The sequence below is a fragment of the Coregonus clupeaformis genome, chromosome 7 (assembly GCF_020615455.1).
Source record: "Coregonus clupeaformis isolate EN_2021a chromosome 7, ASM2061545v1, whole genome shotgun sequence".
NCBI classification, from domain to species: domain Eukaryota; kingdom Metazoa; phylum Chordata; class Actinopteri; order Salmoniformes; family Salmonidae; genus Coregonus; species Coregonus clupeaformis.
The window spans coordinates 45,249,159-45,266,706 of NC_059198.1; the positions used below are offsets into that span (position 1 = coordinate 45,249,159).

At 42.7% G+C, this 17,548-nt stretch overlaps 1 protein-coding gene across 2 annotated transcripts in view; it reads right to left on the reverse strand.

The window, feature by feature from the left end:
- Positions 1 to 17,548, reverse strand: part of LOC121569796 (exportin-6) — a 90,323-nt gene that overhangs the window by 49,451 nt on the left and 23,324 nt on the right. For both annotated transcript variants that reach the window (XM_041880998.1, XM_041880996.1), the window contains exons 6-7: positions 9,419 to 9,496; positions 8,596 to 9,115 (exon numbers count right to left, since the gene is read on the reverse strand). In XM_041880998.1, the coding sequence (XP_041736932.1) occupies positions 8,596 to 9,115; positions 9,419 to 9,496 (598 nt within the window). The remainder of the gene's footprint in view (positions 1 to 8,595; positions 9,116 to 9,418; positions 9,497 to 17,548) is intronic.

Consider the following 17,548-nt stretch of genomic DNA (forward strand, 5'->3'; position numbering starts at 1 on the left):
AGGGAAACAGAATGTTTAGTGAAAACGACACTGATGACCTGTTATATTTAAGCAGTGAGTTACGGTGTTATTGTAATGAACAAAAATATAAACGCAACAAACAATTTCAAAGATTTTGCTGAGTTACAGTTCATATAAGGAAATCAGTCACTTGAAATTAATTCATTAGGCCCTAATCTATGGATTTCACATGACTGGGCAGGGGCACAGCCACGGGTGGGCCTGGGAGGGCATAGGCCCACCCACTTGGGAGCCAGGTCCACCCAATAGGGAGCCAACCCTAGCCAATCAGAATGAGTTTTCTACCACAAAAGGGCTTTATTACAGACAGAAATACTCCTCAGAACCCCCCCTCCCTTCAGATGATCCCGCAGGTGAAGAAGCTAGATGTGGAGGTCCTGGGCTGGCGTGGTTACACATGGTCTACGGTTGTGAGGCCGGTTGGACGTACTGTAAAATTCTATAAAATGATGTTGGAAATGAACATTTAATTCTCTGGCAACAGCTCTGGTGGACATTCCTGCAGTAATGACAATTGCACACTCCCTCAAAACATGAGATATCTGTGGCATTGTGCTGTGTGACAAAACTGCACATTTCAGAGTGGCCTTTTATTGTCCTCAGCACAAGGTGCACCTGTGTAATGATCATGCTGTTTATTCAGCTTCTTGATATGCTACACCTGGAAGGTGGATGGATTATCTTGACAAATGCTAAAATGCTCACTAACAGAGATGTAAACAAATTTGTGTACAACATTTGAGAGAAATAAGCTTTTTGTGCTTATGGAAAATGTCTGCGATCTTTTATTCCAGATCATGAAACATGGGACCAATATATTACAGGTTCAGTTTATATTTCTGTTCAGTGTAGGATTTTTTGAAGTGTAAGTATGATGTAATTAAAGTACCTCTTATCCAATCAGAATAATTGTCTCCACCCCTAAAAGCAATGTCATTTGGCGTAGCCTGCTATTTAACATAAATAAATAGATGATTGAATATTTCAGTATGGCCATTGTCCGATTGGGGTGTGGGCCCATAAAGATATATAATACACTATTTACAGTGCATTCGGAAAGTATTCAGACCTCTTGACTTTTTCCACATCGTGTTACAACCTTATTCTAAAATGAATAAAACTATTTTTCCCCCTCATCAATCTACACACAATACCCCATAATGACAAAGCGAAAAAAGTTTAGGAAATTTTGCAACTTTATGCAAAATACAGTTGCTTGCGTAAGTATTCACCTGGAATTTAAATAGATTTTTTGGGGGTTTGTATCATTTGATTTACACAACATGCCTACCACTTTGAAGATGCAAAAAACTTTTTATTGTGAAACAAACAAGAAATAAGACAAGAAAACAGAAAACTTGAGTGTGCATAACTATTCACCTAAACCCCCCTAAAGGTCTGGGCTTTGACTAGGCCATTCCAAGACATTTAAATGTTCCCCTTAAACCACTCGAATGTTGCTTTAGGAGTATGCTTAGGGTCATTGTCCTGCTGGAAGGTGAACGTCTGTCCCAGTCTCAAATCTCTGGAAGACTGAAACAGGTTTCCCTCAAGAAATTCCCTGTATTTAGCACCATCCATCATTCCTTCAATTCTGACCAGTTTCCCAGTCCCTGCCGATGAAAAACATCCCCACACCATGCTTCACTGTGGGGATGGTGTTCTCGGGGTGATGAGAGGTGGTGGGTTTGCGCCAGAAATAGTGTTTTCCTTGATGGCCAAAAAGCTCAATTTTAGTCTCATCTGACCAGAGTACCTTCTTCCATATGTTTGGGGAGTCTCCCACATGGCTTTCGGCGAACACCAAACGTGTTTGCTTATTTTTTTCTTGAAGCAATGGCTTTTTTTTGGCCACTGTTCCGTAAAGCCCAGCTCTGTGGAGTGTACGGCTTAAAGTGGTCCTATGGACAGATACTCCAATCACCACTGTGGAGCTTTGCAGCTCCTTCAGGGTTATCTTTGGTCTCTTTGTTGCCTCTCTGATGAATGCCCTCCTTGCCTGGTCTGTGAGTTTTGGTGGGCGGCCCTCTCTTGGCAGGTTTGTTGTGGTGCCATATTCTTTCAATTTTTTAATAATGGATTTAATGGAGCTCCGTGGGATGTTCAAAGTTTGGGATATTTTTTTTTATAACCCAACCCTGATCTGTACTTCTCCACAACTTTGTCCCTGACCTGTTTGGAGAGCTCCTTGGTCTTCATGGTGCCGCTTGCTTGGTAGTGCCCCTTGCATAGTGGTGTTGCAGATTCTAGGGCCTTTCAGAACAAGTGTATATTTTAAATGTTTTAGTCATTTAGCAGACACTCTTATCCAGAGCGACTTACAGTTAAGTGAGTGCATACATTATTTTATTTTTCATACTGGCCCCCCGTAGGAATCGAACCCACAACCCTGGCGTTGCAAACATCATGCTCTACCAGCTGAGCTACATCCCTGCCGGCCATTCCCTCCCCTACCCTGGACGATGCTGGGCCAATTGTGCGCCGCCCCATGGGTCTCCCGCGACCGGCTACGACAGAGCCTGGATTCGAACCAGGATCTCTAGTGGCACAGCTAGCACTTAGACCAATGCGCCACTCAGGAATATAAATAGTATATACAGTATATATACACTGAGATCATGTGACACTTAAATAAAATGTCACTAATTATGTGACTTCTGAAGGTAATTGGTTGCACCAGATCTTATTTAGGGGCTTCATAGCAAAGAGGGATGAATACTTTGTAAGGCACTGTAAATACCTGAAATACCATATTCATATAAGTATTCAAACCCTTTGCTATGAGACTCGAAATTGAGCTCAGGTGCATCCTGTTTCTATTGACCATCCTTGAGATGTTTTTACAACTTGCTTGGAGTCCACCTGTGGTAAATTCAGTTGATTGGACATGATTTGGAAAGGCACACACCTTTCTATTTAAGGTCCCACTGTTGACAGTGCATGTCAGAGCAAAAACCAAGCCATGAGGTCGAAGGAATTGTCCGCAGAGCCTCGAGACAGGATTGTGTCGAGGCACAGATCTGGGGAAGGGTACCAAAAGATTTCTGCAGCATTGAAGGTCCCAAAGAACAGTGGCCTCCATCATTCTTAAATGGAAGAAGTTTGGAACCACCAAGACTCTTCCTAGAGCTGGCCGCCCAGCCAAACAGCAATCGGGAGAGAAGACCCTTGGTCAGGGAGTTGACTAAGAACCCGCTGGTCATTCTGACAGAGCTCCAGAGTTCCTCTGTGGAGATGGGAGAACCTTCCAGAAGGACAACCATCTCTGCAGAACTCCACCAATCGGGCCTTTATGGTAGAGTGGCCAGACGGAAGCCACTCCTCAGTAAAAGGCACATGACATCCCACTTGGAGTTTGCCAAAAGGCACCTCAGACCATGAGAAACAATGGTCTCTGATCTGCTTAAACCAATATTTAACTCTTTGGCCTGAATGCCAAGCATCACATCTGGGGGAAACCTGGCACCATCCCTACGGTGAAGCATGGTGGTGGCAGCATCATAATGTGGGGATGTTTTTCAGTGGCAGGGACTGAAAACAACTGAATTATCACATTTACATAAGTATTCAGACCCTTTACTCAGTACTTTGTTTGGATAAAAGCGTCTGCTAAATGGCATATTATTATTATTATTATTATATAAGAACCTTTGGCAGCGATTACAGCCTCGACTCTTCTTGGGTGTGATGCTACAAGCTTGGCACACCTGTATTTGGAGAGTTTCTCCAATTCCTCTATGCAGATCATCTCAAGCTGTGTCAGGTTGGATGGGGAGCGTTGCTGCTCAGCTATTTTCATGTCTCTCCAGAGATGTTCGATCGGGTTCATGTCCGGGCTCTGGCTGGGCCACTTAAGGACATTCAGAGACTTGTCCAGAAGCCACTCCTGCAGTGTGCTTAGGGTCATTGTCCTGTTGGAAGGTGAACATTCGCCCCCAGTCTGAGGTCCTGAGCGCTCTGGAGCAGGTTTTCATCAAGGATCTCTCTGTACTTTGCTTTGTTCATCAATCCCTCGATCCTGACTAGTCTCCCAGTCCCTGCCGCTGAAGAACATCACCACAGCATGATGCTGCCACCAACATGCTTCACCGTAGGGATGGTCCCTGGTTTCCTCTAGACGTGACACTTGGCATTCAGGCCAAAGAGTTCAATCTTGGTTTCATCAGACCAGAAAATCTTGTTTATCATTGTCGGAGAGTCTTTTAGGTGCCTTTTGGCAAACTCCAAGCGTGCTGTCATGTGCCTTTTACTAAGGAGTGGCTTCCGTCTGGACATTAACATAAAGGCCTGATTGGTTGAGTTCTGCAGAGATGGCTGTCCTTCTGGAAGGTTCTCCCATCTCCAAAGAGGAGCTCTGTCAGAGTGACCATCGGGTTCTTGGTCACCTCTCTGACCAAGGCCCTTCTCCCCCGATTGCTCAGTTTGGCCAGGCGGCCAGCTCTAGGAAGAGTCTTGGTGGTTCCAAAATTCTTCCATTTAAGAATGTCCTATCAATCATGTCTAATCAATTAAATGTAACCACAGGTTGACTCCAATCAAGTTGTAGAAACATCTCAAGGATGATCAATGGAAACAGGATGCACCTGAGCTCAATTTCGCGTCTCATAGAAAAAGGTCGGAATACTTAGGTAAATAAGGTATTTCTGCTTTTTATTTTTAATACATTTGCAAACATTTCGAAAAAGTTGTTTTCGCTTTGTCATTATGGGGTATTGTGTGTAGATTGAGGAAAACAAATAATTTAATCAATTTTAGAAAAAGGCTGTAACGTAACAAAATTTGGAAAAAGGGGTCTGAATACTTTCCGAATACACTGAGCTGATGCTTTAGGCACACTGTTTGATTAAATAATTAAGACACAACTTATTCAAGAAAGAGCCCGGTGGTCACACTGTGTAAAAAATAACAGCAGTGAGTGCCTGTGTGACTGGCGCACGTTGTCTAGCTCTCCTCCGTACTGCAGCAAAAAGGCACCACACCACAGCAAGTGTTTATTGCTCTGTCCGTGCTGAAGCCGCAAAAATTTCAGCCACTTAGTTTCTTACGTGTTATTTTACTGAAATCCCTAATTTGTTTAGGAAAAACATTCCCTCAACCCTTGCTCTCTTTACGGGAAACATGTAAGCATAGCGTGCATGTGACCAATAGGGCCTGACATATAGCCTATCACATCAATAAATTGGTTATAACAAACTCCAAACTCAGTAATGTTGACAGCAAAATGGGGGCGGAGGATGTGAAAAAGAAACAGGCAAATGTGTACTGGTTGCTCAGGAGGGAAAGGGGAAGTCAGATCTGTGAAAGACATTTGACTTAGCTGTGGAAACTACTGGAGTTCAAGAAAAAGGAGGGTATAGGAGCAAGTTGACCCACTGTCATTATCTATTCCGTCTGACAGTATTTATGCAGTTTGCTTGATTTTGTTTTCCTTCAGGTGCATTAGAAAATGAATGGAGAGCCCAATATTATATAAATAAAGGAAAGAATAATCCCCCCCTTGCAAATTGGAACAAGGAGTAAATCCTGCGGCACTCCTCTTATTTTCCCTGGTCCACCTTGGGGACCGGTTGGTCGGTCGGTGTTGTGTTGTTGCTCCAGACGTCGTTGTGGATCGTCAGCGTGGTGGAACTGTGTGCTCTCTGGGTCTCCTCCACATATAGTCGGACTCCCCAGTGTTCTAATTGATACAGGATGTGTTTCCAAGGCCTCTGGAGGAAGGTAGTGCATGACTTTGACACACTATGGAGCACACAGAACATAACAATCACGAACAAGGCTCCTCTTGCACCCATAAAACCGTTAAAAACATTAGTTCAATTCTCTCAAATACTGAGTTATATTGTATGCTCAAAACATTTCGGGAATTATTATTTTATACTAATACAATTGCTCAGAGAAAGAGATTTTGTTTAACAAGTAATATTTCTTTCGAAAAAAGATAGGGGTCAAAATTATTGGCACCCCTGTTTTCAATACCTTTCAATACCTCACCTTACGAGGATAACGGCACTGAGCCTTTTTCTAAAATGTTTGATGACATTGGAGAACACATTAGGAGGGATCTTAGACCATTCCTTCATACAGAATATTTCCAGATCCTTGAAATCCTTTGTCTGCGCTTATGGACTGCCCTCTTCAATTCAAACCACAGGTTTTCAATGGGGTTCAAGTCCAGAGACTGAGATCGACATTGCAAAATGTTGATTTTGTAGTCAATTAACCATTTCTTTGTGGATTTTGATGTGTGCTTGGGGTTATTGTCTTGCTAGAAGATCCACTCGCGTCCAAGTTTCAGCCTCCTAGCAGAGGCAACCATGTTTTGGGCTAAAATGTCCTGGTACTGGGTAAACTTCATGATGCTGTTGACATTAACAAGGGCCCCAGCACCAGTGGAAGCAAAATAGCCCCATAACATCAAAGACGTTAGGTATGGGGTTCTTTTCTGCTTACGCATCATTATTTCAATGCCAAAACCACCACAGGTGTGCTTTATTTTCAACTGTGGGACCTTATATAGACAAGTGTGTGCCTTTCCAAATCATGTCCAATCAATTGAATTTACCACAGGTGGACTCCAATCAAGTTGTAGAAACATCTCAAGGATGATAAATGGAAACAGGATGCACCTGAGCTCAATTTCGAGTCTCATAGCAAAGGGTCTGAATACTTATGTAAATAAGACTCTGTAGCTCAGCTGGTAGAGCACGGCGCTTGTAACGCCATGGTAGTGGGTTCGATCCCCGGGACCACCCATACACAAAACATTTATGCACGCATGACTGTAAGTCGCTTTGGATAAAAGCGTCTGCTAAATGGCATATTATTATTATATTATAAGTGTTGCATGAGTATTGTGTGCCAAACAGTTGCTGTTAGATTACAATATTATACTTTTTCTGACCATTTGGAACAGTGTAAACACTAAATAAGTGTACCAGAGAGTCTGTGCTAAAGAAATACATATATAAAGCCTTAATTACAGCAGACTAAAAAGAGTTGCATGCATTCGTGAATTGCGGTTTATTTGTTGTTTAGGCTAATTATTCAAAGCTCCCATTGTTATTTAATTTAAAAACTAAAATGCTTGATTGAATTTCAAAACATGAATGTCCTGTATGCTGTATGATGGCATGAACAAATTAATGAATGATTGATTGATACAGTAGCCTATATAGTGAAATATAGGCCTCAGTAAGTTATGGTATTAAGACTAAACAGGACGCCCTCTTAGACGTACAGCTCGATGGTGGTTATACAAGGCTACTATACAAAGCCTACTAATGATAACGACATTACTTATTTTATTATAATGATGATCATAATAACAATTGTAATAATAACAATAAGAAGGAGAGCAAGAGAAATGAGATTATAGGAGCGAGGTGTCTTGTGCACCATGAAAGAAAAAAACAAAAAAACATTGCGACTGCACGACGAAAGAAATCTTGGTTGATCAACAACCTATCGACCAAACAATCGACCAGTCAACTAAATGGGGTCTGCCCTAATCAATACACCCACTCACTACAAAGATAAAGGCGTCCTTCTTAACTCCATTGTCAGAAAGGAAGGAAACTGCTCAGGGATTTCAACACGAGGCCAATGGCGACTTTAAAACAGTTAGAGTTCAATGGCTGTGATATGAGAAAGCTGAGGATGGATCAACAACATTGTAGTTACATTACTCCCCAATACTAACCTAATTTACAGAGTGAAATTAAGGAAGCCTGTACAGAATAAAAATATTCCAAAACATGCATCCTGTTTGCAACAAGGCACTTAACTAATACTGCAAATAATGTGGCAAAGCAATTAACATTTTGTCCTGAGTACCTACCACTTTCCATATTTTCAAGCATATTGGTGGCTGCATCATGTTATGGGTATGCTTGTAATCGTTAAGGACTGGGGAGTTTTTCAGGATAAAAAAAGCAATGGAATGGAGCTAAGCACACTAGAGGAAAACCTGGTTCAGTATGCTTTCCACCAGACACTGGAAGATTAATTTACCTTTAAGCAGGATAATAACCTAATACACAAGGCCAAATCTACACTGGAGTTGCTTACCAAGAAAACAGTGAATGTTCCTGAGTACCGAGTTACAGTTTTGACTTAAATCTGCTTGAAAATCTATGGCAAGACCTGAAAATGGTTGTCTAGTAATGATCAACAACCAATTTGACAGAGCTTGAAGAATGTTGAAAATAATAAAAATTGGCAAATGTTGCACAATTCAGGTGTGGAAAGCTCTTAGAGACTTACCCAGAAAGACTCACAGCTGTAATCTCTGCCAAATGTGATTCTAACATGTATTGACTCAGGGGGGTTGAATACTTTTTTAATGAAGATATGTGTTTTATTTTTCATTCCTTTTTTTCTTTTATTTTTTACAAATGTTAGAATTTTTCTTCCACTTTGACAGAGTATTTTGTGTAGATCATTGACCTTTTTTTTTTTTACAACGAAATCAATTTTAATCCCACTTTGTAACAACAAATGTGGAAAAAGTCAAGGGGTGCGAATACTTTCTGAAGGCACTGTATGTGTTCTATTTAATTCCATGTGTGGGCCTACCTCTCTTCTAGCTCCTGCAGCCGGCTCTTGACGGAATGCGCGTTGTTCTCCCTTGTCAGCCTCTGTAGCAGGAAGAAGGTCTGCTGAAACATCCTCAGCAGGTACTCCTCAAAGTCCAGCGGCACACAGTTCTTGGACACCAGCTCATTGATGCATGTCATGGCCAGTACTCCCAGCCGCGACATGTCCACCTGCCCGCCGCCGCCTCCTCCCGTCTTACGCCCGGGCTGACCTCCGCCATTGGTAGGGGGAGCATGCTCACCATTGGTCGAGGACGACGAGTAGATGGAAGGGGGAGCCTTGGGCTTGACCCGCAGGTCACAGCCAAAACGGGCAAAGTGGAAGATAGAGGCGAGGAGGGAAGGGGTGATGCTGGTAGAAAGGGGGATCCAGCTGAATAGATGGGCCAGACACTCCAGAGCTAGGGAGCACAACTGTTCACTGTCATTGTCCAGTGCTGGGATGGGCTGGGATAGCAGCTTGGAGTACTGGGTGCCCTGCAATAGACTGCCCAGCAACTCTGCTTAAAGGGAGGGGGGACGAGCGCAAATGAGTGGCCGGGTTAACATAATCTCTCCCAGTCCCGCTCCCTCTCTCATATACACACACATTGTCATACAACCTTCACAAACACACTTAGCACAGTTGTCTCCTCTCCTCCCACATTGTACACTCCCCCTTGTAGATCTGAGATGACTGGATGGGTGAAAACAGTAGCATCAACTACTTACAGCCAGTCTATCCAATCTAATCAGATCCGTGAAGGGTGTGAACAACTTTCTGGAATGAAAAGTGCCCCCTGATTTACAGCACACATTCTCACCGCTTTCTCCTGAGGTGGGAGAGGGAGGGGGGGTGGCAGCCGTAACGCTGTGCTTATCCCAAATTGTCTCCAGGATACCTGCAGGGTAGAAATGTAGAGACAAGTGTTATTATGGAGTGCGCATATCACACCATTAGAACCCACAGAACAGAGAGAGCGATGGGGGGAGAGAAAGAGGGGGGATAGTAAAGATCACAGGAGGTTGGTGGCAAACTAATTGGGGAGAACGGGCTCATGGTAATGACTGGAGCAGAATTAGTGGAATGGTATCAAACACAGTATGTAATGGGGAATTGATACACACTAACAATCAAACGCAAACAATTCACACAATGAAGTTATGAAATAATGAATGTGCACAAATTGGCGGGAGAGAGCGCATTCTGGAGAGAGAAGTGCATTGTGCATCTGGGCGCTGCATGGTCAATTTGACGTCTGCATTGGCCATGCAGCATTTACAGTGATACGGTCTTTGCAGAAGTCAGGGCATTCATACTTCTTGCGCTTCACGGAGCAGTGCAGAGCTGTTGTGAAAGATGTTGTCAATTAAGTGAGTTTGTGTTCATACAGGATGTACCGGCCCCACCTACCGTGAACCAATCGTGTCAATGCGGAGCTATACAGAGCCCTCCGAATTGTTACAACACTTGGGAGGTGCATGGCGATGCGGTATGGAGCTCGATTTGGCCTAAGCATGCCTCCGGAGGCTCCGCAATTGCGTCACACCCTCCATATGGAGCCACCGACCACATTTTCAGATCAAGCATGAATTGGCTTTTAGTCTAGGCCTCTGCAATGGATTAGTTGACTGAGATGGGTGCTATTTTTTTAAATATACAGTACCAGTCAAAAGTTTGGATACACCTACTCATTCAAGGGTTTTTCTTAATTTTTACTATTTTCTACATTGTAGAATAATAGTGAAGACATCAAAACTATGAAAAAACACATATGGAATCATGTAGTAACCAAAAAAGTGTTAAACAAATGAAAATATATTATATAATTTGAGATTCTTCAAAGTACCATCCTTTGCCTTGACAGCTTTGCACACTCCTGGCATTCTCTCAACCAGCTTCATGAGGTAGTCACCTGGAATGCATTGTTAAAAGTTAATTTGTGGAATTTCTTTCCTTCTCAATGCGTTTGAGCCAATCGGTTGTTTTGTGACAAGGTAGGGTGGGTATACAGAAGATAGCCCTATTTGGTAAAAGACCAAGTCCATATTATGACAAGAACAGCTCAAATAAGCAAAGAGTAACGACAGTCCATCATTACTTTAAGAAATGAAGGTCAGTCAATCCGTAAAATTTCTAGAACTTTGAAAGTTTCTTCACGTGCAGTCGCAAAAACCATCAAGCGCTATGATGAAACTGGCTCTCATGAGGACCGCCACAGGAAAGGAAGACCCAGAGTTAGCTCTGCTGCAGAGGATAAGTTCATTATAGTTACCAGCCTCAGAAATCTGCAATTAACTGCACCTCAGATTGCAGCCCAAATAAATGCTTCACAGAGTTCAAGTAAAAGACACATCAACATTAACTGTTCAGAGGAGACTGCGTGAATCAGGCCTTCATGGTCGAATTGCTGCAAAGAAACTACTACTAAAAGGACACCAATAAGAAGAAGAGACTTGCTTGGGCCAAGAAACACGAGCAATGGACATTAGACCGGTGGAAAGCTGTCCTTTGGTCTGATGAGTCCAAATTTGAGATTTTTGGTTCCAACCGCCGTGTTTTTGTGAGACGCAGAATAGGTGAACGGATGATCTCCGCATGTGTGGTTCCCACTGTGCAGTCTGCAGCGATACGCCATCCCATCTGGTTTGGGCTTAGTGGGACTATCATTTGTTTTACAACAGGACAATGACCCAAAACACACCTCCAGGCTGTGTAAGGGCTATTTTACCAAGCAGGAGAGTGATGGAGTGCTGCATCAGATGACCTGGCCTCCACAATCACCCTACCTCAACCCAATTTAAATGGTTTGGGAAGCCAACAAGTGCTCAGCATATGTGTGAAGTCCTTCAAGACTGTTGGAAAAGTATTCCTCATTTAGCTGGTTGATAGAATGCCAAGAGTGTTCAATGCTGTCATCAAGGCAAAGGGTGGCTACTTTGAAGAATCTAAAATCTAAAACATATTTAGATTTGTTTAACACTTTATTGGTTACTACATGATGTGTTATTTCATAGTTGTGATGTCTTCATTATTATTCTACAATGTAGAAAATAGTAAAAATAAAGAAAAACCCTTGAATGCGTAGGTGTCCAAACTTTTGATTTGTACTGTATATATGCCCATGCTCAACAAAATAAAATATTGGTCGACCAACAGCCTATCGACCAAACAATCGACCAGTCGAGTAATTGGGGTCAGCCTTACACAGTAGACCTACTAGGCTGAACTTAGTTACACAAATAGCAGAGGACGACAACAACACAGAAACAAAAAACGAACAGTTTTTTATCTTTGATGACAGCCGATGATCTTTGATGATGAGGAGCTGGATGGATCAGGCTGTGCATAGCCTAGGCCAGGGGTTTTCAAACTGGGGTCTGCGGCCCGGGGTACTGTAGGGGAGTCTGCGTTCTTTCCCCACAAAAAAAAAGGAGAAATCATTTTTATTTTTAAATACGTGTTTTATGAATATCACTAAGCTGCAACAAAATACCATCTTGGGTACCATTTTTATGTCTCTGCATCTAGTATGAAGGAAGCTTATAAACTCAGCAAAAAAAGAAACTTCGCTTTTTCAGGACCCTGTCTTTCAAAGATAATTCGTAAAAATCCAAATAACTTCACAGATCTTCATTGTAAAGGGTTTAAACACTGTTTCCCATGCTTGTTCAATGAACCATAAACAATTAATGAACATGCACCTGTGGAACGGTCGTTAAGACACTAACAGCTTACAAATGGTAGGCAATTAAGGTCACAGTTATGAAAACTTACGACACTAAAGAGGCCTTTCTACTGACTCTGAAAAACACCAAAAGAAAGATGCCCAGGGTCCCTGCTCATCTGCGTCAATGTGCCTTAGGCATGCTGCAAGGAGGCATGAGGACTATAGATCTGGCCAGGGCAATAAATTGCAATGTCCGTACTGTGAGACGCCTAAGACAGCGCTACAGGGAGACAGGACGGACACCTGATCGTCCTCGCAGTGGCAGAACACATGTAACAACACCTGCACAGGATCGGTACATCCGAACATCACACCTGCGGGACAGGTACAGGATGGCAACAACAACTGCCCAAGTTACACCAGGAACGCACAATCCCTCCATCAGTGCTCAGACTGTCCGCAATAGGCTGAGAGAGGCTGGACTGAGGGCTTGTAGGCCTGTTGTAAGGCAGGTCCTCACCAGACATCACCGGCAACAACATCGCCTATGGGCACAAACCCACCGTCGCTGAACCAGACAGGACTGGTAAAAAGTGCTCTTCACTGACGAGTTGCGGTTTTGTCTCATTAGGGGTGATGGTCGGATTCGCATTTATCGTCGAAGGAATGAGCGTTACACTGAGGCCTGTACTCTGGAGCAGGATTGATTTGGAGGTGGTGGGTCCGTCAGGGTCTGGGGCGGTGTGTCACAGCATCATCGGACTGAGCTTGTTGTCATTGCAGGCAATCTCAACGCTGTGCGTTACAGGGAAGACATCCTCCTCCCTTCCTGAAGGTTCATCCTGACATGACCCTCCAGCATGACAATGCCACCAGCCATAGTGCTCGTTCTGCAAGACATGAATGTCAGTGTTCTGCCATGGCCAGTGAAGAGCCTGGATCTCAATCCCATTGAGCACATCTGGGACCTGTTTGATCGGAGGGTGAGGGCTAGGGCCATTCCCCCCAGAAATGTACGGGAACTTGCAGGTGCCTTGGTGGAAGAGTGGGGTAACATCCCACAGCAAGAAAAGGCAAATCTGGTGCAGTCCATGAGGAGGAGATGCACTGTAGTACTTTATGCAGCTTGTGGCCACCAGATACTGACTGTTACTTTTGATTTTGACCCCCCCTTTGTTCAGGGACACATTATTCAATTTCTGTTAGTCACGTCTGTGGAACTTGTTCAGTTTATGTCTCAGTTGTTGAATCTTGTTATGTTCATACAAATATTTACACGTTACAATTGCTGAAAATAAACGCAGTTGACAATGAGAGGACGTTTATTTTTTTGCAGAGTTTAGATAGTTTCACAAACCTATGCTAACTAGCCTTAGCATGCTAGCTGTTCCTGTTCATCCGTCTCTGGGATGTAGATAAATGGCTTCATTGCCAAAATCAATCCCTTTAATATGGAGGAAATTACAGTAATTGGAGATAGTGTTTTTTTCAACATAGAATATTCTTAGGTGGGCCGTCTGAGTGGTAGTTTTCCGGATGGAAAAACAGTTTGTGTCAACTTAACCCACCAAAACCAGATAGAAAGAACGCAGAAAAGATATTGAATTAATATACACTACCGTTCAAAAGTTTAGGTTTACTTAGAAATGTCCATGTTTTCGAAAGAAAAGCAATTTTTTGGTCCATTAAAATAACATCAAATTGATCAGAAATACATTGTTAATGTTGTAAATGGCTATTGTAGCTGGAAACGGCTGATTTTTAATGGAATATCTACATAGGCGAACAGAGGCCCATTATCAGCAACCATCAGTCCTGTGTTCCAATGGCACGTTGTGTTTGCTAATCCAAGTTTATCATTTTAAAAAGGCTAATTGATCATTAAAAAACCCTTTTGCAATTATGTTAGCACAGCTGAAAACTGTTGTGATGAATAAAGAAGCAACAAAAATGGCCTTCTTGAGACTAGTTGAGTATCTGGAGCATCAGCAATTGTGGGTTCGATTACAGGCTCAAAATGGCCAGAAACAAATAACTTTCTTCTGAAACTCTTCAGTCTATTCTTGTTCTGAGAAATGTAGGCTATTCCATGCGAGAAATTGCCAAGAAACTGACGATCTCATACAACGCTGTGTACTACTCCCTTCACAGAACAGCGCAAACTGTCTCTAACCAGAATGGAAAGAGGAGTGGGAGGCCCCGGTGCACAACTGAGCAAGAGGACAAATACATTAGTGTGTCTAGTTTGAGAAAGACGCCTCACAGGTCCTCAACTGGCAGCTTCATTAAATAGTACCCGCAAAACACCAGTCTCAACGTCAACAGTGAAGAGGTGACTCCGGGATGCTGACCTTCTAGGCAGAGTTGCCATGAAAAAGTGTCTATGTTCTTTTGCCCATCTTAATCTTAAATCAACAGTGAACAATCGCCTCTTCACTATTGACGTTGAGACTGGTGGTTTGCGGGTATTGCTGATGCTCCAGATACTCAACTAGTCTCAAGAAGGCCCATTTTATTGTTCTTTAAATCAGAACAAAAGGTTTTTTTAATGATCAATTAGCCTTTTAAAATGATAAACTTGGATTAGCAAACACAACGTGCCATTGGAACACAGGACTGATGGTTGCTGATAATGGGCCTCTGTACGCCTATGTAGATATTCCATTAAAAATCTGCCTTTTCCAGCTACAATAGCCATTTACAACATTAACAATGTCTACACTGTATTTCTGATTAATTTAATGTTATTTTAATAGATAAAAAAAGTGCTTTTCTCTCGAAAACAAGGACATTTCTAAGTGACCCCCCAAGTTTTGAACAGTAGTGTATATATATTTTTTATAATACCATTGAGAACTAACAATCAAATATAAACGTTAGAGTTAGCATATTAAATGGCTGGCTTTAGGACCATGCTGAGAATCGCTCGGGGAGAGCAGAGACAGAGCCAGAGTTTGCTTTGCCGGTCAGCCGTTTAGGCAGTGCGCCGATTGCTTTGAATTTGATGTTGGCATTTGAACTTGGCCTTGTAAGCCTCACGGCCAGCTGTTTTATGCACCGGTTACTTTCACATTGATGTCGGCATAGGCTAGGGGTAAATTGAATTTGCCAAAATTAGCTATATAATTACTTGTGCCTATACATAAATATAAATAATTCAAAATACTTACCCAGAGAGCATGATTTGGCCACAGAGTTATCTAATTGTTCAACTCCCAATTGACCGAACAGTAGCCTATATTACTGGCACCAGCGGAGAGCCATATCCTCTGTGAGAGTGCACATATTCACTGTCTTTATCATTCAATCAGTACCACTGGAAAGTTTTTTTTGGGGACAATAATTTCCTCCTTCAGGTTAGATGGATGTATTGTAAAATGTGCATCTCCCCTTTTCGCAGGCCTAGATTAGATGGTTGCATTTAATACAAGGTTGTTCTTACTGATCTGTTTGTCAGTGTCAGCAGAGTAGGCTACTAACTTGTTGTATAAAAAAAGTGTACTCACCGGCCAGTTTATTAGGTATCGGGTCGAACCCCCCTTTGCCTCCAGAACAAGCCTGAATTCTTCGGAGCATGGATGCTACAAGTTGTCGGAAACGTTCCACAGGGATGTTGGTCCATGCTGACGTGACGGCTTAATGGAGTTGCTGCAGATTGGACGGTGCATTCCATCTCATCCCAAAGACGCTCCATTGGGTTTGGTCAGCAACAATATTCAGATACACTGTGGCGTTCAATCGTAGCTAAATTGGCATCAAGGGACCTAACGTGTGCCAGGAAAACATTCCTCACACCAGTACACCACTGCCACCAGCCTGTACCGTTAACACCAGGCAGGAAGAGTCCATGGCCTCATGCTGCTTACGCCAAATCCTTATTCTGCCATCAGCATGACCAGGCAATGTTTTTCCACTCAACTGTCCAGTGTTGGTAATCTCGTGCCCACTGGAGCCGCTTCTTCTTGTTTTTAGCTGATAGAAGTGGAACTCAGTGTGGTCGTCTGCTGCAATAGCCCATCCATGACAAGGATTGACGTGTTCCGAGATGCCGTTCTGCGCCGTTATTTGTCTGTTTGTTGCCCGCCTGTTAGCTTGCACAATTCTTGCCATTCTCCTTTGCCCTCTCTCATCAACTAGCTGTTTTCTCCAACAGGACTGTCACTGACTGGATATTTTTTGTTTGTCGCACCATTTTCGGTAAACCCTAGACACTATCGTGCATGAAAAGCCCGGCCTACTGGATTCAGGCACGCCTGGCACCGACGATCATACCATGCTCAAAGTCGCTTAGGTCATTCGTTTTGCCCATTCGAATGTTCAATTGAACAGTAACTGAATGCCTTGATGCCTGTCTGCCTGTTTTATATAGCACGCCATGACCATGTGACTCACTATCTGTAGGAGCGATCCATTTGGTTTTACCTCATGAACTGGCCGGTGAGTGTATGTTGCTTATGTTTCCAGTCATATAAAGTGTAGTAGAATTGCATGAAATGTGTTTATAAAATGCAACATTTTATGAAAGGAGTAGAACGGTCTCTGATTAGGCCTACTCAATCAATCAAATATATTTATAAAGCCCTTTTTACATCAGCATATGTCACAAAGTGCTATACAGAAACCCAGCCTAAAACCCCAAACAGCAAGCAATGCAGAATACTCTGTCCCTACGCGGTAAGGAAGGCATTGTTCAGAACTGTGTCTTGCTAACAGTGATTGAGTTACAATGCCTTGCAAAAGTATTCATCCCCCTTGGCTTTTTTCCTGTTTTGTTGCATTACAACCTGTAATTTAAATGGATTTTATTTGGATTTCATGTAATGGACATACACAAAATAACTTGTTTCAAAAAATTCTAAAAAATTAATAACGGAAAAGTGGTGCGTGCATATGTATTCACCCCCTTTGCTATGAAGCCCCTAAATAAGATCTGGTGCAACCAATTACCTTCAGAAGACACATAATTAGTTAAATAAAGTCCACCTGTGTGCAATCTAAGTGTCACATGATCTGTCACATGATCTCAGTATATATACACACACCTGTTCTGAAAGGCCCCAGAGTCTGCAACACCACTAAGCAAGGGGCAACACCAAGCAAGCGGCACCATGAAGACCAAGGAGTTCTCCAAACAGGTCAGGGACAAAGTTGTGGAGAAGTACAGATCAGGGTTATAAAAAAATAGACATTTTGAACATCCCAAGGAGCACCATTAATCCATTATTTAAAAAATGGAAAGAATATGGCACCACAACAAACATGCCAAGAACGGGCCGCCCACCA